The sequence below is a fragment of the Diadema setosum genome, chromosome 6 (genome assembly GCF_964275005.1).
Source record: "Diadema setosum chromosome 6, eeDiaSeto1, whole genome shotgun sequence".
Lineage (NCBI taxonomy): Eukaryota > Metazoa > Echinodermata > Echinoidea > Diadematoida > Diadematidae > Diadema > Diadema setosum.
In genome coordinates this window covers 19,840,880-19,866,182 of record NC_092690.1, presented here as the reverse complement: position 1 = coordinate 19,866,182, position 25,303 = coordinate 19,840,880, and the positions used below count along the sequence as shown (strand labels likewise).

Here is a 25,303-nt window from a genome sequence, read left to right as displayed (position 1 = left end):
GTTGTTTTTTCGCTGAGCCGGAGAAGACTACGTGATTGTATTACGTACATTCCGTGACGTGCCATGAATGGAAAACGATAGCTCTACAGATAAAATATAAGAAGAATTCTACGAAATGTTAACGAAAAGTTCACATAACATCGACTTGTTATCACTGACACAATAAACATGTATGGAAGGTAATATTACCCCCTACTTCTGAAAGAGGTAGGTCAAGTGCTCTTTCAATGTGTTGAATGCTCCGAAAGGTACATAGTTCACTTTTGTGCTAGCCACAATGAGTATGTGTGCTTTGAATGAGAGCAGCAAATCAAAATGCAACGATTAGAAAACATGTTGGACAACGATTTTAGCAGAGTATGTAATACACTCTATTTGAGAGATTGAACGTGCCATTATATGATAAAGAAGTAACATGAGCAAATGTACGCATCTTAGAAAAAAAAAACAACAAAAGGAGACCTTTATTTTCAGTACATTTTCGATTTGGGCATTGGCAGGATCGAGAACAAAAGCGTATTCGACTATATACATGTGCATATAAGGCTGCGTTCACAAAGAAGTATACTATTCGGGTATTCGGGCTCGTTTTTCGAGGGCACGCGAATAGCTTGAATCGAACGATAGGATTTCCTCACACCGGTTCACATATGAGGACACTATTCGAAAGTACCTAACTGCGAAAGTATAGCAAAGTGGGAATCGAGCTTGTTCGATTTTCTTGCAGCGTATACCGTCTCTTGTTTATGAAAGAATGACACTTTTGGTCTGGATTTGCCCTTTAGCAAAAATAAGCATGTAGACTGACATTTTGATGCAGTTTGGAAATTGTTAATAAGATTTGCTGGGATGTAGGAGGAAGAAATCCTCACTGCATGGGATGGTGAGTTGACGGTGCGGGTGATGGTGTATTCGGTGCTCGAATAGCGAATACCGAATACTTCTATGTGAACGCAGCCTTATGCTTCCATAATTCAAGTACGGTATTGTGATAATCTGCGCGAGACAGTGAGGTCAAAATTGTGTGCGTTGGAGCGTCAGTTCTTGCTGTGTCGTTCCTCCTACAACGTACTACATGTACTACCCATACCCGTGAGGCTGTGTATGCATAATAATGGGCATGGTTATATAGGGCCTATCTGCCGAATTTCCTTTATACTACTCAGTACAGACTACCGGTATACTGGACTACGGAAAACACCGCCCTACTCCTGCACTAACTGAGGAAAGGTTGATATGATGTGCCAACAGCCGCCGAAGATGTACGACGTCTGCGTTGTGGGAGGTGGCATGGTGGGTTCCGCGGCCGCCAGGTGGCTGTCACTGAAACGAGAAACAAAAGTTTGTTTGATCGGGCCTCGAGAACCTACGGACGAGGTCAGTACACGACGGTCATATCTGATTCACGCCAGCCCGAAACTGTATCACTCGATGACCTGCATTTTCTGATTCATTTTCTGAATCATCTACAGGTTCAAAAAGAAAAGTGTTATATATTTCCCCTTTTTTACCTTTTTCGAAAGTGCGAGAATTGTTTATGTGATACCCTATACTATAGTTATCATGAAGCGGGTAATAATCTATGCAATTTCTTTTCAGATAACGTATTAGACAATACTTACACCATGGAGGTATCTTGTAGCTCCATGCTTAAACCGCAGAGTGACTCTGGTCTTTGTGGTAATATATACCAAAAATCCCTATGGTTTACCTATGTGTTAATACCAGATGTCTGCATCTGGTATAGGAGAGTTGTTTTATTTTTTTTTTCCTCTTTTTTTTCTATCACTCTCTGAAAATGGTTAATGTAATACTCATAAATGTCAAGGGACATTTTACCTAGTTTATTTTTTTCTTTTTCCTTCTGTAACCTGATTTCTTAACTGGTGTATTCTAATTCCTATTATATAGTAGAGCAAGGCTGAAGACGCTCTTAGATAATTGTTAATACGTTATTCTGTAATATATGTGGTACCTCGTGTATGGGATTAATGTTACATTGACTCTGTTTCCAACTAAGATGTAGCATTTTCTTTCTTTTTAGTCTCGTACATCACAGACATTCAAGATGTCAAAATCCCCTATGCTGCTCTCGACAGGTGCCCTCGTGGACACAAGCAATGGCAATCACGCTCACCCTGTACTACACAATCCAATAGACACTGCATTCAATTCAATTACTGATGATGACTTTTTTGATACGGTAGGACCTTCTTTGGCAGAAAGAGAAGCAAATATTGATCAAAATAATCCCTAACAAAAAAGTCCTGTGGTACTCCCTGTGGTACTTGTCGGTACCACACAATGTACCACACACTTGTAATGTTACCACAGGAACTGTGTGGTACTGTACCACAGGCTTAGGGTACTCCCTGTAATACTTGTCAGTACCACACAATGTACCACATAAATAAATGTTACCACAGGAACTGTGTGGTACTGTTTTACAGGCTCATGTGGTACTCCCTGTGGTACTTGTTGGTACCACACAGTGTACCACACAAATATATGTTAACACAGGAACTGTGTGGCACTGTGTCACAGGATTGTGTGGTACTCTGGGATGTACCACAGGGCAGCACCACAGAACATTACCACAGGAAAGTTCCACAGGACAGTACCACAAGACAGTATACACACAACTTGTCCTGTGGTATTTAGGGATGTATACCACACACCAGTACCACAGGACAGTACCACAAGACAGTATACACACAACTTGTCCTGTGGTATTTAGGGATGTATACCACACACCAGTACCACAGGAGAGTACCATATGAATTGTCCTGTGGTATTTTGGGACGTACCACAGGAGAGTACAACAGGAAAGTACCACAGGATAGTACCACAGGACAGTACCACACGACTTGTTCTGTGGTATTTTAGGACGTACCACAGGACAGTACCACAGGGCAGTTCCACAGGACAGTACCACAGGAAAGTACCACAGGATAGTACCACAGGACAGTACCACAGGAATTGTCCTGTGGTATTTTGGGACGTACCACAGGACAGTACCACAGGATAGTACCACAGGACAGTACCTCACGACTTGTCCTGTGGTATTTTGGGACGTACCACAGGACATTACCACAGGGCAGTACCACAGGACAATACCACAGGAAAGTACCACAGGATAGTACCACAGGACAGTACCACACGACTTGTCCTGTGGTATTTTGGGACGTACCACAGGACAGTACCACAGGAAAGTACCACAGGATAGTACCACAGGACAGTACCACACGACTCGTCCTGTGGTATTTTGGGACGTACCACAGGACAGTACCACAGGGCAGTACCACAGGAAAGTACCACAGGGCAGTACCACAGGAAAGTACCACAGGACAGTACCACACGACTTGTCCTGTGGTATTTTGGGGCATACCACAGGACAGTACCACAGGAATTGTCCTGTGGTATTTTGGGACATACCACAGGACAGTACCACAGGATATTACCACAGGACAGTACCTCACGACTTGTCCTGTGGTATTTTGGGACGTACCACAGGACAGTACCACAGGGCAGTACCACAGGACAGTACCACAGGAAAGTACCACAGGATAGTACCACAGGACAGTACCACACGACTTGTCCTGTGGTATTTTGGGACATACCACAGGGCAGTACCACAGGACAGTACCACAGGATAGTACCACAGTACAGTATCACACGACTTGTCCTGTGGTATTTTGGGACGTACCACAGGACAGTACCACAGGATAGTACCACAGGACAGTACCACACGACTTGTCCTGTGGTATTTTGGGACGTACCACAGGACAGTACCACAGGGCAGTACCACAGGACAATACCACAGGAAAGTACCACAGGATAGTACCACAGGACAGTACCACATGACTTGTCCTGTGGTATTTTGGGACATACCACAGGACAGTACCACACGAATTGTCCTGTGGAATTTTGGGACGTACCACAGGACAGTACGACAGGAATTCCTGTGGTAATTTTCGATGTATACCACAGGAGAGTACCACAGGAACTGTCCAAAATCCCACAGGAAAATCATAATATGGTGCTATTTCACACAGATCTATGTTTTTCGATAATTGTGTTTCAGATAGTTTTAATACATCGTCGAAAGAATTTCATTATGACTTTGATATAGAAAACCAATTGCAAAGCCTATCTTCGGAATATCTTACTCTCAACCAGTTTAATAATGTTGTCAAGGAATATGATGACACCATTTTTTTCACTCATACATCTTAATATTAGGAGTATTAATAAACATTTTGAAGAACTGGGGTTACTTTTAGATGATCCCATCAGGAAAAAATTTTCGATAATAGGTTTAACCGAAACCTGGCTTTCCAATGATTTAAGTCTTCCTTTCGCCCTCGACGGATATGATTTTGTAGTTAATAACAGGCAAATTAGGGCGGGTGGGGGCGTTGCTTTATATGTTTCACAAAAGTATGATTATATAGTTCGTGATGAGCTCAACAGTATGACCGAAGTTATTGAATCTCTTTTTATTGAAATTACAGTCCCTGGCAGTAGAAATATAATCATAGGTGTAATGTATAGACCACTCAGTGCGAATATGAAATCATTTTGGAATATTTTGCGAATTTAATGAAGGATCCAGTTTTTATTCACAAAAAAAAAATGTTTCATTGTGGGAGATTTTAATATAGATTTATTGAAACAAAATACAATCTCACAAGATTTTATGGAAATATTTCTATCTGCTTCTTTCTTACCTTTGATATCTAAGCCCACGCGTATAGTTAATGAATCCGCCTCCCTTATTGATAATATTTTTTCTAATATTCTGCCATCTCCCGATTCTCTTATATTACTTTCAGATATTACAGATCACTTCCCCATTTCGACTAGTTTCTTTTTAAATGATATTATTGATAATAAATCTAGTTTTTTATTTAGACGAAGAATTACACATGAAAATGTAGCCAGTCTGGGTGCTACTTTAGACAGGACAGACTGGTTGTCTATTTTTGACTCAAATGATGTGAATTTGTCATTTGAATATTTTATGCATATTTTTACTCAACTCTTGGACATTCATATTCCAAAACGAAGAGAAAGGTCATCCAACTATAAAAAGGTACCCAGGTTACCTTGGATTTCTAAGTCACTTTTGCGTTTAATAAATAGAAAGAATAATTTATATTACAAATTTAAAATGAAACCTAATGAGCAATCAAAACTGAAATATACTTGTTATAAAAATACTTTGACGAAAATTATACGTATTGAAAAGAAAAAATATTATACTAAGCAGTTACAATTTCATAAGCATGATATGCAAAATACATGGAAAGTTTTAAAGCAAGCAATGAATATATCAAATAACAAGTCGAATATTACTAAAATTAGATCTGATGATAAAATTTATGAAGATCCTCATTATATTTGTAATATTCTAAATAATCATTTTTTTTTCCATTGGGGAAAATCCTGCAAGTAAAATTCCATCTTCAAGTAAACATTTTTCTGAATTTTTAGGTCCGCCAAATTTAAACTCAATGTTTTTTAGTCCAACATATAGTCAGGAGATAATCAATATTGTTTCTGATTTTCGTTCCAAAAAAAGTGCTGGACACGATGACATCAGTAATTTTCTGCTGAATGGGGTAATATCTTCAATTGCGGATCCTTTATCTCATATATTCAATTTATCTCTTTTTTATGGTATTGTTCCTGAAAGTATGAAAATAGCAAAAGTCATCCCTTTGTTTACAAAAGGTGACAAATTAGATGTTAATAATAATAGACCAATTTCTTTGTTATGTACATTGTCCAAAATTCTTGAAAAAATTGTTTACAAAAGAACTCTTACTTTTTTGAAATTCAATAATATACTCTCAAATACTCAGTTTGGTTTTAGAGAAAAACATAGCACCTCACATGCATTATTGAGTTTTGTAGAAAAAGTAGCACATGCTATCGACAAATCTTCACATCTCATAGGTTTGTTCCTGGACTTCTCGAAGGCCTTCGACACCATTAATCATGATATTTTACTTAATAAATTGCAACATTACGGAGTCCGTGGGAAGGCCTTGGAGTGGTTCAGGAGCTACCTCTTGAACAGGAAGAAATATGTCTCTTTAAATGGTTGCAATTCACAAATGTTAAATGTTAAATGTGGGGTCCCACAGGGAAGTTTATTAGGTCCGCTTCTGTTTCTTATTTATATAAATGATTTCTGTAAATCATCAGATATGCTTTCTTTCATTCTCTTTGCGGATGATTCAAATTTGTTTTTTTCGCATAATAATCTTTTACCCTAGTAAAGACATTACATTTTGAATTAGAAAAAGTTACTCAATGGATAAAAGCTAATAAATCATCTCTCAATTTTCAAAAAACAAAATATATGCTTTTCAGCAACTCCATTGAGGCACTACCTGTTGATATTATTTTTGATGGCACACCACTGGAAAATGTTTCTTATATCAAATTTCTGGGAATAACAGTTGATAATAAGCTTTCATGGAAATTTCATATTGATAGTATATGTAAGATTATTTCTCGAAACATCGGTATAATCAACAAAATTAAATTTTGTCTTCCTTTGTCGTCCCTGCTTACATTATGTTCATCCCTCATATTGCCTTATTTAAATTACGGTATTCTTGTATGGGGAAATACATATCAAACTCTTTTGGATAAATTACTTCTGCTACAAAAGAAGTCACTGCGTATTATATGTCACACTGCATATTTGTCTCATACTGATCCGTTATTTTTTGAAAATGAGATATTTAGACTTAAAGATTTGTATTTGTTTAATTTAGGACAATTTATGTATAAGTACAATAAAAATAATCTTCCATATATATTTGAATCAATGTTTTCAAAAATCAATCTGTTCATAATTATCCTACAAGGCAATCCAACGAATAGTTTATTTCATTTGCCATTTTTTAGGACTTTGCTGGCTCAGCAAACCTTCATCTACGAGGGGCCAAAGTATTGGAACTCACTTCCCAACGACATAATAACAGCACAAACTTTGAATTCTTTTAAGAACAAATTAAAATTCTTTCTGTTGAAATCTTATGATATACAACCAAATTAGGTTCGGTTTCATTCTCTCAATCAAGTCGTTTGTTTGTTTGTTTGTTTGTTTGTTTGTTTGTTTTTACAAGTATTAAGATATCACACAGAAATCATCTTTTATGGAAAACAAGCTGTCTAACATAAGTTTACCTCAGATATTTCTTTTATTGTACCAGTAACAGTGAGTCTATTCTCTTTCTCTCTCTTTTTTTTTTAACTCTTTATGTGCCATGGTGGAGACCCCCTGTGTGCCACGTTATTCTGAGACAGGAAGGTAGTCATTCTTTGAGAAAGAGTTCTGTTTTTCCAATTTGTATAACTTCTACAAATTTGTGTTAAGATATAAGATTAAGATATAATAGCAGGCAAAGTTAAAGAGGAATGCTAAGCTTTGTTTCGATATAAATTGTATGACGAATCTATCTTCAATTTTTCTTTTGAATGACCAGTTGCTACATTACTGAAAAGGTATGACTTTTGCACATAAAACCGTGACAGAAACATAGAATGTACGAGCAAATCTAGTTGGGAACACTGCTTGATAGTCAATCACCACATAGAATTCAAGCCGTATATGAGAGGAACAAAAGCACGAGAAACGCTTTCATTGTGCCGCGGGATTAGCAGTGATTAGCGATTTATCGATCGGTTTTGGCGGCTTTGTTTGTTGAGCAGAATATGCGAAGTTGGCACGCCGTCGACTGAGTCGGACGTGCGAACGTGGCACATAAAGAGTTAATATCCGTTCCTATGCATTCATACCGGCATATGCACCCAATCAATCGCAATTTCAAACCAGGGAGCGTTGTATTGATTTGTTATTGCATTTTCATCATGAAGTACAGTATGCTTGTGTCCACGATGGCGTGTGTTGTACCATAGTCTCATTTCCCCCTTTTTTGTTCTTTTTTTTTGTTCTTTTTCTTTTTCTCTTTTTTTCCCCTTCCTAAGTTAATTTCATGTCAGTTGACATTGGTTTTTTTTTTGACTTTGTGTACGTATTTTTTTAGAGTACCATACCCTACAAGTTTGCTTTTTAAGTGGGACCCTCCATTTTCATTCTGATCTTTGTATTAGGTATATATCTCAGAAACGAAATTCTGTTGTTACTCGTTACCACTTGTACGTTTTTCCTTGAAATTGTTATATATGAATTTGTTCTGTAAATGTATTGTATATATATATTTTTTTTCTGTTTATTCAGTGGAAATGGAAATAAAATTGAATTAAATTAAATTAAATTCCGTAAATAGGGACCCATGGCATTTTGTTCGTCAGCCTTTATTTCTGCTCATAATGGAGTGACAATTTTCTGCGACCCAACGTCGATACCATAGTCACTCTCTATAAAGTCCTTTGTGAGAGAGAGAGAGAGAGAGAGAGTATTATGTAATCATTGACCTATGGTTTATCCATCAATGGACCTTCACCGTGTTTCCTCACAATAGGTAGTCATAACAACAGGTGTCATCATGCATCCATATCAACGTATATAATGAATGTTCCGCGTGGTTTGCGTGCTTGTAATGATACATGCACTATCTTAGTATACAATTTTGTGCCTAATATACAAATGATGCACAGGATAGAGTGTGTTAGTGAAGGTGCGGCGCGCTCGAGAGTATTGACGATGGTGCGGCATGCACGAGGCGCAGCCGAGTGCATGTTTGCAACCGTTGTCAATACTCGAGAGTGTGCCGCACCTTCACTAACGCCACGAAATAATCCTGTGCATCATTTGTTTTATAAAATGGGTCGAAAACTAACAGCATTATTCACGTACCTTTATGGGTCAATACCAGTCAGCTACATGTAGCACTCGCTCAAAAGTCAAGATGTCCGAAGATGTTCGTCCCAAACATTTACGCACGTCGCACTCGGAAATCCCGCACATAAGTACTGTACGTACGTATAAGAGTATACGTACGCCACGTGTTATGCACAAGAAAAGCCGCGGCCGCCGGCTGTTGTGGCAGCCCGCGGCCCGAACTAGAAGTTGTTTACAGGATTGACAGCGCGTATAGTAGCGCGTGACGCACTTGTAACAACTGATTGAGTGCGCACTGCTAGTGTAAACATTGTGACGTACGTCAGGCCAGGGAGGTGGAATAATTTATTAAGAATTTATAATTCCTATTATATCCCTCACAAAATGCATCTCGTCCTCTGATTGGTCGAGAGCACTGTAAACAACAAAACATAATTCTACCATACAAGTGCGCGAAAAAGACTATACTCCCTAGGGAAATGGTAAAAACTATACCACGCTGGTGATTTCGCGCCTTTTTTGCTTCGCGTCGCGACGCGAAATATTTCACGTGTAAATGAATGGGTATCGCAGCACCTTCGCTTCGCGAGAGATTTCATGGACAAATGAATAGGTATCGCGGCGCCTTAGATCACTGCACTTCGCGAGAACCACAAGGCACGCATACACTCAATGCGACACGGGTTACGTTGGAGAGACTCAGACTCAGACTCTTATAAAGCCCTCATTCTACGTTACAACAGAGTAGGCGATATCGTAGATCTATAATTAGACAACAATAAGCAAGCTAGGGTTCTTCGACGTACCGTAGGCCTTTGGGGAGTTCATGCTTCGCCGTTTGAAAGTTGGTCTCGCAGTTCACTATTTAACTCGAGCGATCCACCCAAAAGATGTTGACAAACGAAAGTGCAGTAGATAGTAGGCCTGCTCTAACGTTAGCGCTAGTTAAGCCTATACGTTAGTTCTACCTGTCTAACAGTATGCCCTATTTCCCGTAATCTCATTCCTAATAATTATTTTTTAGAGTGTCTAGCGAGTAAGTTAGATAAACTTGTTCACTGTTTACGTTAGAACACCGTACGAATCACACGAATTTACAGTGGCACTCGATGCTTTAATTGCTAGAATTTTTCCAGTGCCTAATCTAACCTTATACGCTGTTACTGAATGCTACCCAAATTTACAATGTATACTTGCATTTTAACAGGAAATGATAGTCCATATTCATGTACAGACATGACAGCTAGGTAGGAAGACGACAGAAAACACAATCAACTGCAGCTCACAGTCACATCGTTGATCAGCTCGAGCACGCACATCACCGCACTACTGGCAACCGAACGTACTTGTTGACAAATCGGATAGGCGTAGGCGTATTGCATGTATGAAGCGCGTAGTGACTTTGCAGTTTGCGCATGTTTACCAGTACCCCCCTTGTACGTTGTACAGCAATGCACCGAGTACACTTCAGCGGCTGAGCGCGCAATTGTCTCTTCATAGTACGCGTACGCGCTGCCCTCCTGCTGAGCTGCTTCCCGAGCGTGAATGACTAGTCAATCTTCTTGAAAAGTAAAGCAAGATGCCCTTAAAAAAGAGGTAAATTACAGAATACCAGCAGTCGAATACTCTTAAATTCATTGGGAGGGATATAAAACAAATATACCAGGCCAATTTTTCGAGGCACCGGTTGAAACTATGTGCCTTCGGTGACTTCAGTAGCACTATTTTCTTCGGGGCTGCGCCCCTCAGAAAATAGTGCTACTGAAGTCACCTCATGCGCATAGTTTCAACCAGAGCCTCTCAGGCCTGGTATATTTGTATAATGTATGATGAATACAGAATGTTGGACGAATGCCCCACAAGGCATCAGTCACTTGCTCCTACAGTGTACTCGTGGAAACACGTCGGAACTTGGGGGGGGGGGATTCTGGCTGACACGTAGGGCCTACTCGTCAGTAGTCTACCTTCTGGATTCTTTTTACTCGTAGGGGTGATTCAGTGTACGCGACAAGCCGTATGAGGGCGTGACACCCGAGGATTGCGAATACGCCGAGAACTGCGATACCCGAGAAACAATTGGGCGCGCAGTCTCTTGATTCTATAACGTAATACTCGTGTAAGTCTTCAGGGGTTAGCATTTCCCAGGTGTTTAAGGCAGTGAAGTAACATAATGAAATTCAAAGTAGGTAAAAATTCCGGGCAGTCCCAGTTGGCTATAAATACCCGTGTCAGTGAGCAGTAAGCATCTTTTTCAAGTGTGACGGCAGTGAATTATACCAGGGAGGTGAGACACCTCCATGATTATACATCTCAAACTCCAATGTCTAGTGATCATGAAGACGACGCTACCTCTCAGCCCCCATCCCCGCGTGGAGATCAGGGCATGGAAGGCCGCCTAAAAGCTCAACTAGAGAGACCGAGATACTCTCCCGCTTCATGGATAGGGCGGCGGCACACCGTGGTAATGACAAACGGCATGCGAGCCATGCCAGCTGGTGCAGGAGAGCTTCTCCTCCCGGCGATTAGTCCGGGCATGCGAGCCATGTCCGCGGGGACAGGGGCGCTGCCCCGCCCATCGAAGACTTCAGCGAGCTAGCCATCCCCATCGGCAGCTCAACAGACGACGATATTCTCATGTCAGCCTCCTTCCTGGCAAAACTGATTGCGTTGCCCTGTATGGGTGGCCGTGACTATGCCCTTGTGGTTATGGTCATTTTGACAACCGAATTGATCCGGATGCCATGTCCTTACAGCCAAACTCTTTCGAAGCCTGGTACCAAATTTGATTTTAACTTAAATTCTGATCTCATTTGGGCCAAATTTAGAAATTGGCTGATTTGCTAATGAAGGCAGTCACACTGCCCACTGCTCTATAAAATCGCGAAGCAAATGCTCAATTGCCATCGAATGCCCAAGCAGTTCTCACACCAAAAATCGAGAGTAACATTTGGGCGACCCTCCTTCACGAGGCCTTGGGTCTTGTGAGCTCCCAACTTCTACAACAAAATGTAGTGAAGGGACTTCTACCACATAGATAAATCCTTTCTGAAATTCACAGATCATGCACGGATAATCATCAATGCAACTGACACAACGAGAATTTTAACAACTCATGTCACCATCGATGGCCTGACACTCCCGGGCTTTGCTTATCGTATGATCTGAGCATGCACCATCGAGGTATCTTGAACCCCTTCTCAACCCTTCTCAACAACACTTGCGCAGCAAGTCGATTCCACTTGGTAGAAAGTTGTTCAGAAAGACATCTGAGAAAAATTGACAAGTGTCACATAAGCATACATCGTGTGTCATGAATGTCTCTACGCAAGCCAGCAAAAAAAAAAAAAAAAAAAAAAAAAAAAAAAAAAAAAGGATGAGTACTGTCCAAAACCGTTCAGTGCTGGAAATCTCAAGCTTTCCAAAGATGACTGGTCAAAATAATTCCCGAGCTTTGGATATTGGCCACAATATTTGGCAATGAAGCCAATAATTTCATTTCAACCCCATACCAATAAATTTTTCCTCTACAAAGTGTACATTCTACCGAGGAGGAAAAGGCAACCCATGAAGAATTGTCTCCGAACATTCTCGCAAAGCAAGCTATTAGAGAGATTCCTCACATGGAGTATCAACTCTATTCTAGCGCTACCAAAGACTGGCGGTCTAAGTCCAATCATAAATTTGAAAAACTTGAACAAATTTGTAAGATACGAACACTTCAGAGTGGAACAGTTTCGCTTGAGTACGGCCTTAATTTTGCCCCTCCAAAGGGTGCATATTTATCCGTATCCGTTCACCTTGTTCATCAAGCATAGTCTTTCGAATGGAAATACTAAGTAGTATTTTCACTGCATTCCTTCAGTGCCTTCCATCTTGCCTTAATTCGACCCCACAGAATTTCCTTAAAGTTATGAAACCTGTCTTTGCCTCGGTGAGTAGTGGCATTAGAACCGTAATCACCTATTTCGATGATATCCATATTCTTCCTCACACCAGAGAAGAGTGTCTTGACAAAGCCAATGATCAACTTGTCACCCTTAAAGAGTTTCAGTAAGGATTTTGACAAATCCAGTTTCGACCCAAAGCACGTCGAGACCTTCCTTGGATCTCATATTAATTCCCAGCAAATGATTTTCAGTTTTTTCCTCAGAACAAGATTGACAAGGTTACTGCCCTTGGAAATTCAATCTTGTATGGCAACGAAACCAAATTTCGGGATTTTAATGCCTTCCACAAAGAAATTTACATTCTCGTCACTTGGGACTAGAAAAAATAAATCAACTAATGCTCTGCGTAAAGCAGAAGATGACATCGACACGAAGTTTGGTGTCGTTATCTAGTCATGCGATACAAGACATTCTTTGGTGGTGGCTGTCTCGCAAGACAAAGAATTATTTTCCACCTTCATTAGCATGATAATTCCAAGCGATGCTTGCATCTCAGTATGGAGAGTAGTTAATTCTGAACAATTCCTTTGATCAGAGAGTCTGGAGTGCCAAACAGAATTCCCCGCATAGCGATGTGTGTGAACCTCTTGCAATTCAGAACGGTCTTGAAGCGCTGTGTGGCTCGTGTACAAAAATATGCTTATTCATAATTCGGTCAGACATTTCTACAGCTAGTAGCATACCTGACCCGAACGAATTCACGGCCAACATTGGAATTGGTGTCTAGCAATTGGATACCAGCTTCACACTCAACAGATGTAGATAATTCTGAAGTTTTCTGCTTGTCTCACAGAGACATGAACAACTAATTACTATTTTACATGTTTTTCACCACACAATCCACAAACTCTACATATGGATTAGCAACACTCCTCATGTCAAATGGAAGCCAAGTCTTATTGCCCTGAATTTTGATGCCCTTTTTCCTTACCCTAGAACGTTTTCAGTCCTCCACAAGCTTCAACTGAACAAGGTGACCTGAGCAATCCTCACTGCCCCAATGGCGGCGGCAGCCATGGGTCTCATTATCGCTCAAAATGCGAATAGCCCCACCTCTATTACTCCAAGAGAAAATTCTTGCCCCACACCCTCACCCACCGACGAGCCTCCAGCTCACACTAGCCGCCTGCATGGGTGCTCTCTGCTAGCGATGACAAGTGGCAGACAAATCTAACAATTGATTCCACATTAGTTCAACAATTATCAGTTCTGCTGAGTTAGAAAGATACATGTAAATTGTGATTGTATTTGATTAATTTGTCTGTGCGCTATCATGCTTAATCCTGCTCCAGTTAAAGCACGCAAGGAACTGGTATCAAAATGATATCATACTCAAAACCTATGCCTTGCACCTTATACTAGTAGGTTCTCAAGCAAAATTTGCTCGAGTTCTTCTCTTGTTTGCGACAATGTGTGTCACCATCGATAGACATTCTCTATGCATGAGGAGTCATGACCAAAGTTTCAACCTTGTTGTGAAAACTGTCCATCATCCTTCTTGTCCTCTTGCCCTCACTCATGCCACTAGACTGACTTCTGTACGGAACTTTGAACATGCTAACCTCTGAAGACTTATACGAGTATTACGTAATAGAATTCCTAAATTATACAAGTAATAAGAAGTATAATTAGAATTATATTAGTAATAATGAAGTATAAGTCGAAGAGGTTCCCACCCAGCATCTCATTTGATCGATACTCTTCAGTTCTGAATCCTCCCTCTACAACACTGTACAGAAGTCAAAATTGGTGGGCCCTTTTATATACTGTATGCTGATGTTCTGCTTAATCGCATGACTTGAGATGTCCATACGTATAAGAATGCTCCGTGCCTATGGAACAGCAATGATTGTGCTTTATTTATTGCTTGTCTGTATGATGAGAAGGACCAGTGAGCTAATTGTCTGCATTGCACCCAATACTGCATGGTGTTGCTGGTCTGTCTATTTAAAGCCGTATTCTCTTTGAAAATATGCTTACTGCTCACTGACACGGGTATTTATAGCCAACTGGGACGGCCCGGAATTTTTACCTACTTTGAATTTCATTATGTGACTTCACTGCCTTAAACACCTGGGAAATGCTAACCTCTTCGACTTAAACTTCATTATTACTAATAGAATTCTAATTATACTTCTTATTACTTGTATAATTTAGGAATTATCGCAATCAGAATTTGTGCCCTCTCTTGGTCGCACCAAGGAAAAGGGGACGGAGCCCAGACTAACTCGTCAGTTGCTTGTACATTATGAGGTGTAATGGATACAATGCTGAATCCTAAGCAGTAAAGGTGCTGTAGAGATTGGTCCCTGGGGGTGTTTCACGAAGAATTTAAGTCTAACTTTAAATTTAAGACTGACTAAAAATTATGGTATACATGCCGCTTGTTTCCGGTTCAATCTCATTAGCCTTATCACCACCCACGTTAAATTTTCACTAGTGTTTACAGAATAATTCTTTTGTCATCTATCTTATCTTGTAATCATGTATTATCAACAGGCTACATGAAAAAAAGTCTCCAAAATCTTCATTTTCATTAGAAAATTGAGCAACATTGAAGATACAGCATACCATAATTTCTAGTCAATCTTAAATTTTAAGTTAGACTTAAATTCTTTGTGAAACATCACATCACATCCCCCTGGTTGCATATTGATAAATGTTATGATGTAATCAGAATAGAGGTTTCTCGATCCGGCAGAACAATGCTCGAACTACACCTGCTAAAACACATGATATAAGCCCCTCTTTCCATCCCAGGCGAATGGTATATTAATAGTGACATTTTCGCATATGTCTTTCTTGCATTGATGTATTATGCAGGTTGCAAATGTTGGGGGAACATGTTGGAAAATGTTCGCCGATCCTTTTTGTAAAATATGTTTTGCCTGTAATTCATTTTTTTTTGTTTTGTATTAAGTCTGTAAGCAATATATATATATTTTTTGATTTACTGTATTTCTATACGTTGTATGCAACTTTGTATGTATTTTGTATTGTTTTATGCAGGACCCCTTTGTAAATCAGTTCTTTAACTAAAAGGACTACCCTGTGAAAATAAAAAAGGAATAAATAGGTATAAATAAATCAGTGCTGTTACTTTTCTTTTTCAATAGTTTTATACTATAACTACTACTAATTGATATATTATGAAATATATTTATGTGATTATTGTCCCTGCTTATTCTTTATTGTTAATTGTTCGTATATTTTTCTGCCCGCTATCTTGAAACCCTCCAGGAATGGAACTCTCCAGACAGGGAGATCTTCGGCTGTCACTATGACGAGGGGCGCATCACGAGGGAGTTGGACCAGGATCCCATTTGGGCCTTGCTGGCCAAACGTTCGATCGAACGCTACAGGGACATCGAGAGAGAAAGTGGTAAGGAGAGGACCGCGGAATACAATGATTATGCACATCCTGATATATTTGTTCAAGTCATTTCATATGTTATATGATTACAAATATAATTATGAACTTATTGTATAGTTTATTGTATAGCTATTCAGCTACACTAAGCTGGTCTTCCATGGGGTCCAGTTGGATGTAAAGGCGGGACTACTTCACCGGGTTAAACACCCTGCTCTTTGCGATGAATGAATGAAGCGGGATCTTTAACGTGCATGAGTTGTGACTCTCTCATACACAGGACCTCCATTTTATATCCTATCATCAAAGATGATAATAACAATAATGATAATAATACACTCACATTGTATTACAAGCCCAAGTAGTTTCTTGTATAACGTGAAGTTAAGAGAGCGTCTCCTACTGAAAAAAAAGAAGCGTTTGAATCCTGATATAATGCAAAATGTGTATACCTTATACACAGTTTCCTTTCTTCCGTTATAATATAGGGCTGAAGTTTTACGAAGAGGTCGGCTGCCTCTTCCTCGTTCCGAAGGGCTCAGAGTCAAACCAGGCTTGCAGACGGACTGCAGATACCCTGGGAATCAAAAATGAGATCATGTCTTCCAGAGGGGTCCACTCCAAGTTCCCCTACTTACGTGTTGAGGAAGACACGGAGGGCATTTGGACACCCCATCGGGCCGGCTTCATCAGCCCACGAACTCTGGTCTCCGCTCAGCAACGGATCGCTCTCAGGAACGAATGCCGTATCATCAACGATGTCGTCGTCAAGGTTGAGGAGGAGTCTCAGGGGGATGGTGATCGAGATGGACGAGAGGGAGGAAGAGGAGGAGGAGAAGGAGGAGATGGATGCGTGAAAGTTACTACCAAAACTGGCACGGAGATTCGGGCAAGGCGGGTCCTCCTTTGCTGCGGCGCCTCCACGAATTTCTACCACCTCCTCCCCCCGGAGAAGAAGCTTGACTATAAAAGTTTGAGAACTCTGGTGGTCCTTGCAGAAATGAGCGCTGCAGACCTGTCAAGATTTCGTGGGATGCCGTCCATTGCACACTGGGATTGCTACGCGCTCCCTCCTATCAAATATCCCGATGGCAAGTCCTTCCTTGTTCTTTCCTACACTTCTTCTTCTTCTTCTACTTCTTCTTCTCCTTCTTTTCTTCATCTGCTTTTTCTTTCTTCTTCTTCTTTTTTCTTCTTCTTCTTTTCATTTACTTTTATGTCTTGTAAATATGAATGCATGTAATTCACTTACCCAGACAACATCTTTTTTTTTTTCACTGCAAATATTGTTCTCCATTTGGGTCCTGCCACAGTTGTCCCCCATTCAATCGGTACAATGTTATTTATACACCTGGAGAAAGAGGCTGGTTCGTGCTTGGTAAAAGAATTTCATGATGATTAAAAAGGATGGGATTCGAAGTAGGAATGCTATTAATGGTCCCGGGCTTTTCCGCAAAATACACTCTTGCCACTTATGATATCTATAATGATGGTTATTATAGTATAACGCTACGGATGAAGTTTCAGGGCAGAACCACAACGTGTGTTGATTTGTTTTCCCTTCATATTCGTCGTAAGTGATTTCTTCTTTCATCATTTTGATGTATATTTTCAGATTAAAACAAATTTAGAGGCAAAAAAGAAAAGAAAAACAATTTAAGTAAAAACAGATTTTGATAATTGGAGTGAATTCATAGAAAATAGTGAAAGTTTCGTGAAGTCCCAATCAAGGTGAGACACTTACTGGATGAATGTCATTATAATGTGTCTCTGCAAAATATTGTCAGAAAGAATCACCGTAATTATTACACACACTGACGTACTTAACATAGGAGAGTTGTCATAAATCATCATCACTCAGTCAGTCTAATTTACACAATGTGGTTTTATTATTATTATTATTATTATTATTATTAACCACTGCTTTTAACTAGACGCATGCCAAGGTACATTTGTGTGTGTGTGTGTGTGTGTGTGCGTGTTTCATACTCTACCCGATTTTGATGAAATATTTGTTGTTCATTTTTTTTTTAACTCGTGTTCTGTCATGGTGTATGCCCCCCCCCCCCCCACACACACACACACGTAAAATTATAATGATAATAATATACATGTATATCGTGTACTCATATACATTTCAGAAAGTGTTCAAACATTTCGAAATTTACGCAGGAATTGGAATCGAGATTATTCAAACACAATTTAGAAAAAAAGAATTAGTCCTATGAGAAAGGATAGTGCTCCCTCACACAAAGGATACACACATGAATGTGTGTATCCTTTACGATATAACTCCCTATCATTATAAGTTATAGGAAAGATGTAGCAATTTGTCACTTCGTTCTAGCAATTCGTGTGTAGTGCCTGCCAAGCATGCTCTATACAATCAAATTACGTAACCGCGTACACATAATTGACCTTGTTGCACTGTTGACTGGAGAGCTCATCGAACCGTACAGGTTACACTTGGGTAGTGTGTAAAACATTTGACTGGTTCGCTGTCGTAATAGCGTTACAGGGGGTTTCAAGCATGCACCGTCTGTAGTTAGCTTTACCTTCTATTACCTATTTGTAAGTGCCACCCTGTATCGCCGAAATCCTTCAACATGATTTTGCCTTAGAGCAGGAGCGGCTGGTAAATTAATGCATTTTAGATCAACGTGGGCGATTCGCGGTTTGCGTTGTATTCAGGGGATACTCGGGGATATTTCCTGTCTGTGTAAGTTCACCGTTTGGAAGTATGAAAGAGACCAGTATATGAGTATGTAGTATTTTGACTAGATTGCTGTACAGTTTCCCATTTATGAATGATGTGTAAAGGGGTGCATAAAAAAAAAACATACAAAAACTCTATGTACAACTGAACAAGGAGCAGTCACTTTGATATTTTTACAATCGTGTATAGAATGTTGTTAATGTCAGTTTACTCTCAGTCTACTGTAAGTAATCTGATTCTCCCTTTCGTATCGCTAGTATAGAGTTTGAAATCCCTTGAATGTAGAAAAATACAACAAAATGTATAAGAAGGCGACTCCGCGCTCCTTGATAGAGCGATATCATAATTCAAAGCTCTTTTGCTCAGAGATAGCATTCCTCCATGTTTTTCCACCAACGTTGTATGTGGAAACGTTCCATTTTGATCGAGGAAATAATGAATATCATTGGGAAGCTTTTAGAATCTCTTCAGGGATCCAACTTTAACTCAGAAACTCTTCGGACGACATGGACGACTTATTGGAAATTATTTGAGTATGATAATACATTTACAATGTACACGCTCTCGCGTGAGAAACAAATAACATCTCGTTGGTACTAAACTATGACAAAAATCAAAACTGGTGAACTCCTTTTGGAAATCGCTAGTAACGCGTAAATTCATTCGCCGAAACACGCGTAAAAACGCCGTCTTTGCTGAAGGATTGTGAATTGCAGCTGCCCAAAGTACATCACGTGCCTTAATCTCGTTGATAATACGTTCTGAAACAGATATACACAAAAGTTAAGCGTTCTTATATATGGAAATTAAATCTAAAAGTGTGCATCATGTCGGACGCACGTGTTTATGAACTGTTTTGATTTTTATCTTGAAATCTTACGATGTATGAACTTGTTATGTGCGTCAGAATTTGAAGAATATAATGTACATTATATAGACCTTATATATTCACATATCTTTAGATAATTGTATTATCATATATAGACCTATGTATAATAATACAATTATCTAAAGAAATGTGAATATATAAGATACAGTGTTTTTATATGTATATGATATATAGTATAGTAATTTCTTTTTTTGCATTCATAAAGCAGGAAAGTATTACCTCAAGCTCGGTCTGTGGCCGAACGAAGCCGAAGAGGTGACGGGTCTCTCGGAGTCCGCGGCGTGGTATAGGAGCCACGGGAAAGGATGGGATCTGGCGAAGACAATGACAGTTTTCAGGGCTCTTCTTCCAGGTATACTGCACGATGTTGTGTTCTCATTTTCATCTAGTTGAATGTGATTGCTACTCGTCGATCCCAGACTAAGTTCCAAAATGCTGATAAAGATTCGTAAGTTGCTCTTCAAAGTGATGTGAATGATACCCTAGTCAATTAAAGATATGAGCTTGAAAAGGCAGCAAGATATATGGGAATTATATGTAGGCCCACTTCATGTAAACGGCCTCCCTCTTTTCTTTTCTTTTCTTTTTTTTTTTTTTTTTGATGTATGTATGTATGTATGTATGTATGTATATTTGTTTTATTATTGAACGTGAGTCATTGTCGGTCCAGGGGAGCTAATTCCGATCGTCATAGTGTGGGGCGTACGTGGTACATGGTGTGTCATGCGCTGTGCGTCGTCTGTCATTTGCCCTCCTTCCAGCGTCTTCTTCTTCTTCTTCTTTTCCACTCCCTCCGTTTATGTCGGAGATTGACGAGCGTGGATCGCAGATAAGTGTTCAGGATAGGGCACCTCCCTATTAGATATTTGGTATATCAGGGGGCAGAGTTGGATAGATTGATGTTCAGTGGTTAATATGGATTTTATGAATAAAATTGGAGAGAACACATCAGGATATTGTCATTAACAGACTGAGGGAGGTTAGGGTCATAATTTATGGTATAAGTGTGGCATACGGGAACTGAATTGCAGTTTTGGTGGAATAGTCGTTAGAAGGAGAGGGATGGTCCAGTATGTACTTTCTGTTCTGTCTAATGAATTCTTGGCGGATTCCAGTGGTGTAGCTGTAGGTAGCAGCGCAGTGTACAATGGTCTCATCTTCCTCTTTGCATGGGGGCAGGTGGGGTCCACATCCTTCTTTATCGTGAGGAGTCTTGTTTGTAGCAGGTATGTGAATGTTAGGAGTTGAGCTCTTGCTGTCAGGGCCTGGCGGATGATATGGGATGGAGAGTTTGAGGGGTAACAACGTAGAGTATCCTCGGGTTGTTGTGAGTCCATTACATCCAGAATACAAGTGAGGGCTTGAGATTGACCTTTTCTGTGTGGGCCTTTTGTGTTGCTGTTGAGATGGTATTTCTGATGAGGCGTTTCCATTGGGGGTATGGAATGAAACGGTTAACGAGATCATTGAGCTTGGGCAGGTTGTATTTCGATAGAGTGATTTTCAGAGCGGAGATGAATGGGGTGTTGCAGCGTACTGCATGGAGAAAGGTACGTCACTCAAACCTTGGGTGATTTAGGTTGAGGGTTTGTGCGAGCAGTAGGAATTTTTCAGCCGTTGAGGAAATAGATAATTTCGTCTGCAGCTGAAATGGGTAGACGGATTATCCTCTTCAAAAAGGTGTGTTTGCGCCTGGTCGAGTTTGGCAATCATGCATTTTGTTACATGGTATATGGTCACGCCAAAAAGCATGCAAGGGAGACAGAAAGTACAGTATTCCATAAGTATGCGGATTGTGTGGAGATAAGGACTAGAGTATGGGCTTCGACTCCAGAGAGGGCATAGAAGGTTTTGAGCCCTTTTGCGATGATAGTGTCTGTTAGGTCGAGCCGGGTTCCAGATTTCATGATCCCAAGATGCTCATAGGAGGTCTTCTATTCGATGATGGAGCCACTTTTTGTCTATTGCATTTGACTGTCGAATCTTTTCCCATTTATTTACCACTATTGCACTCTTTGAGGGGTTAATCTTTTAGTGCCACCTGTCGGCATACATCTATGTCACATTTAGCATCAGCTCCTGAAATTTTCTGGGAGTAGAGCTCAGTAATGCTACGTCATCCGCCAAAATGATGACCTTACAATATCTGTTCAGGAAGGTGCATCCAAGGTTTCTGGTGCGTAGTTCTTTGATAAGATCATTGATGAATAAAGTATATAGGAAGGGCGAAAGGATTCCACCTTGTCGAACTCCCTGGGTGATGTGAAAGGATGACGAGATTCTCTCTTGCCAGTAGACTATGCTTGCCATACCATCATACATATCTTAGACGACACTGTACGTGCAGACTTCCAAGTGGGCAGCTCTGAGTTTTCCTAAGAGGCCCTTATGCCACACTTTGTCAAAGGCTTTTCCTGCGTCAGGGAAGACGATGAAGGTGGGTGACAGAGAGAGGTAAGTTGACAAGAGAACCCTTTCGAAATCCAAATTGAAGTTCGTCCAGTATATTCGGTGATGCGAGCTGTTTTTTTTTTTTGTTTTTTTTTTGTTTTAGGTTCGATTTTATGCATTGCCCCAGGAGCTTGCCCAAGACGGAGGTAAGTATGATCCCACGGTAGTTTGTTTTTTCTTTGGTGGGGGGTGGGGGGGGGTCCATTATGTCTTTGCCTTTCCCTTTGTGAAAGGGGAAGATGATGCCTTCCTTGAGGGACTTTGGGCAAAGTCCACATCTGATGATGGTAATTAACACAAAAGTAGTCTCCATGCACCGATCCCCAGGTTTTTGAGGTGCTCTGGACTGATGTTATCCGAGCCACTTGCCCTTCCAGTATGTAATCGGTTGATTTCCTCGTAGATCACATGAGGTAAGCTGCCAGTCACTCTTGTTATAAGGTTCCGGATAGCTGTTGTCTGGGTTGATGACTGTGCTATCTGCCTGGGTGGGTGATGAAGCAGGATCATGCGCTAGATCTGAGAAGTATTTGTGCCATTAGCACATCCTCATCGACGTATGTTATGCTGGCGTGCGAGAGTGAGGTGGTCTCTCCTCCATCGCGAAAGGTGTCTCTGTTCCGTTTAATCAGTCGGTAGAACAGTGCTTGGTTTGAAGTTGAGGCTGCTTCGATCTCTTTCATAAGTGAGTTCTCCTGCCGTGCTCTGGACTGGCGATGACTGCGTCGGAAGTTCCTTTTTTGTTTGTTTGATGTGGTTGTCATAGAGGGTTCCTTCTTTTTCACCACCACTCCTTTGCCATGCCTTCCAGACACCATGTGCTGTATAAAAGGAGCTTTGCAGTTTGGAAGACCACTCTGGCTTTCATCTTTTCTTCCTCGATGGGAAGGAGTGTGGTAGCTTGAGGGAGGAGCTGATCATACATCGGGTAAGTTGCCCTAAAAAGATTTTAACTGTGGCAGAGTTAGTCCATCTGACGTCCGGGACCTCTTGGAATATGTGCAGTGCTGAGGTTTCCATTGGGAACGAATACTGTTCCTTGATTTCTTGTTTGCTTGCCAGTATACACTTGATCATTAACCTCTTTGGCGGTTTACCCATTATAGTGTGGGCTGCAGCTCTCTGTGTAGTTTTGTCTGGGGAGAGTTTTCGCTTGGTAAGAACCATGAGATGACCTGAGGTGTTGGTGGGACCGTAGCCAGTCTTGGTGTTATGAAAGAATCTGGCTTTTGAGGAGGGGACTAGGAAGCCATCAATGCTAGATTTATTTCTTCCGTCATCAGAACAGTAAGAGATCGGGTCGTCGTGGCAGTATAATAATAATAATAATAATAATAATAATAACAATAATAACAAGTTCTTATATAGCGCATTTCAAACTTGAAAAGAATTTCAATACGCTTTACAAACAAACAAACAAATTATACCATAATACAAAATATAACAGAGATTACAAATTACTAAGCACAATATATTAGAGTTGCCAGTACTACTGAGACAACTGCATTAATAACTTCAAATTTAACAATCATAGGCTTCTTTCTATAGATAAGTTTTGAGTTTTTGCTTGAAATTGTCTGTTGGCATCTGACTTCTCAGTGCGTCTGGCAGAGAATTCCATAAAGTATAGAGGTATAGAGCAGTGAGGCTGGTGAGAAAGTACTGGTTCATAAAGACCTTTAGGATTGACTATGTTTTCTTGGTCTTCTTATTGCCAACAATACCTGCGTTGAAGTTTCCGGCTATGAAAATTGCTCCCTGTTTTGAGGATGTGATTTGCGATATCACTGCAAGGCAGGAATGTGTAGTAGTAGACGTACCACAAGGAGAGTAACAGCATATGAATATATTGCTGTCCTTGTTCTGAAGAAGGGTCGTGATAGCTATTATTATAATTATGATTCTGGAGAGTTGGGTTGGAATTTCAACCACTGAGATGGTAAAAGATTTCTGGACGAATATCGTAACATCTGCTTTTCCCCTAGTTCTTAAGGGTGCGATAATTTCAACATTTTTCTTCTCTTTTAAAGCTCGAGGGCTTGATTTTGACCAAATAATATGGCATATTATGGCATATTATCAATGAGAAGGGGGAGGGGGCAGTATTTTTCAGTGGCAATGATGTCCCTTCAGGGGCCAATTTTGGCAGACATCATCCATGGAGAAGGGGACCACTGTTTGTAATAAATGGTGTTCCAAACCAAGCCTTGGGTGTGACTCCAAATACCCCAACTTTGCTATAAATAATTGTCAGAGGTTTTTATGGAAAATGCAAGGCTTGATTATAACCAAACTTTGCAGGAATCATCAACCTAATGAAAGGGGATGGAGAAGGGAGGTAATTATACTTTGTTCAGATAGTGGTGGAGCCCCAAGGGGCCACCCTAGGTCGGGGCCAAGTGCCTAAAGTTTGGATGGTGTTACCCAATGGGGCTGCAGAAATTCCAGAATCCCAAGATTTCCGAAACAGTATACCTCATATGGATATCCATGAATTTGAAGTCTGTTGCTCAGGTGAGCATTAGACCCCCGGGTCACCTGTCTCTTGTACAAGGTCGTGTAATTTGTTAAAGTTGGATAGCATACGATGCCACAGAAAAAAAAACAAAACAAAACAAAACAAAAACAAAAACAAAAACAAAACACTGCATCCCTATAATTGTACGACATCTAAGTGAGTTATTTTATGGTCACCTTTAGCCGAATTCTTGCTTAAGACATTTTATCAGATTGTATTTGTGTCTGGTAGTTAACAAACCTGAACCCTTTACCACTGGTGGTTTTATTTTGCTTTGGTACGTTCGGTTTAATGATATTTTTTCCTTTGTTATCTGTACATTTCCTCGCAGATCTGAAGCCTGTTTCCATGGTTACGAACTGCTGTCTCACAACACTCACTCCATCCGGGCAGCTCTACTGTGACATGGCTTCGCCTCGGGTCGGAGTGCTGGCTTGCATGAACGGCTACGGCGCGAAGTCTAGTGACGAGATCGGCCGCATGGGGGCGCTAATGATAAGCAAAGGTTCATGGGACCATGATCTTCCCGCCGAAACATTCAAACTTCGGTTCAAGCCAGCCAAGTCACACATTGTATCAAAATATTAA

At 40.4% G+C, this 25,303-nt stretch overlaps 1 protein-coding gene across 1 annotated transcript; it reads left to right on the top strand.

Moving 5' to 3' along the window:
• Nucleotides 1–1,260: 1,260 nt before the first annotated feature.
• Nucleotides 1,261–25,303, top strand: LOC140230023 (peroxisomal sarcosine oxidase-like). The gene is made up of 6 exons (XM_072310229.1): nucleotides 1,261–1,377; nucleotides 12,050–12,052; nucleotides 16,012–16,153; nucleotides 16,630–17,232; nucleotides 19,955–20,098; nucleotides 25,047–25,303. Exons 1-6 carry the CDS (start codon nucleotides 1,261–1,263, stop codon nucleotides 25,301–25,303), a joined length of 1,266 nt encoding a protein of 421 aa, XP_072166330.1.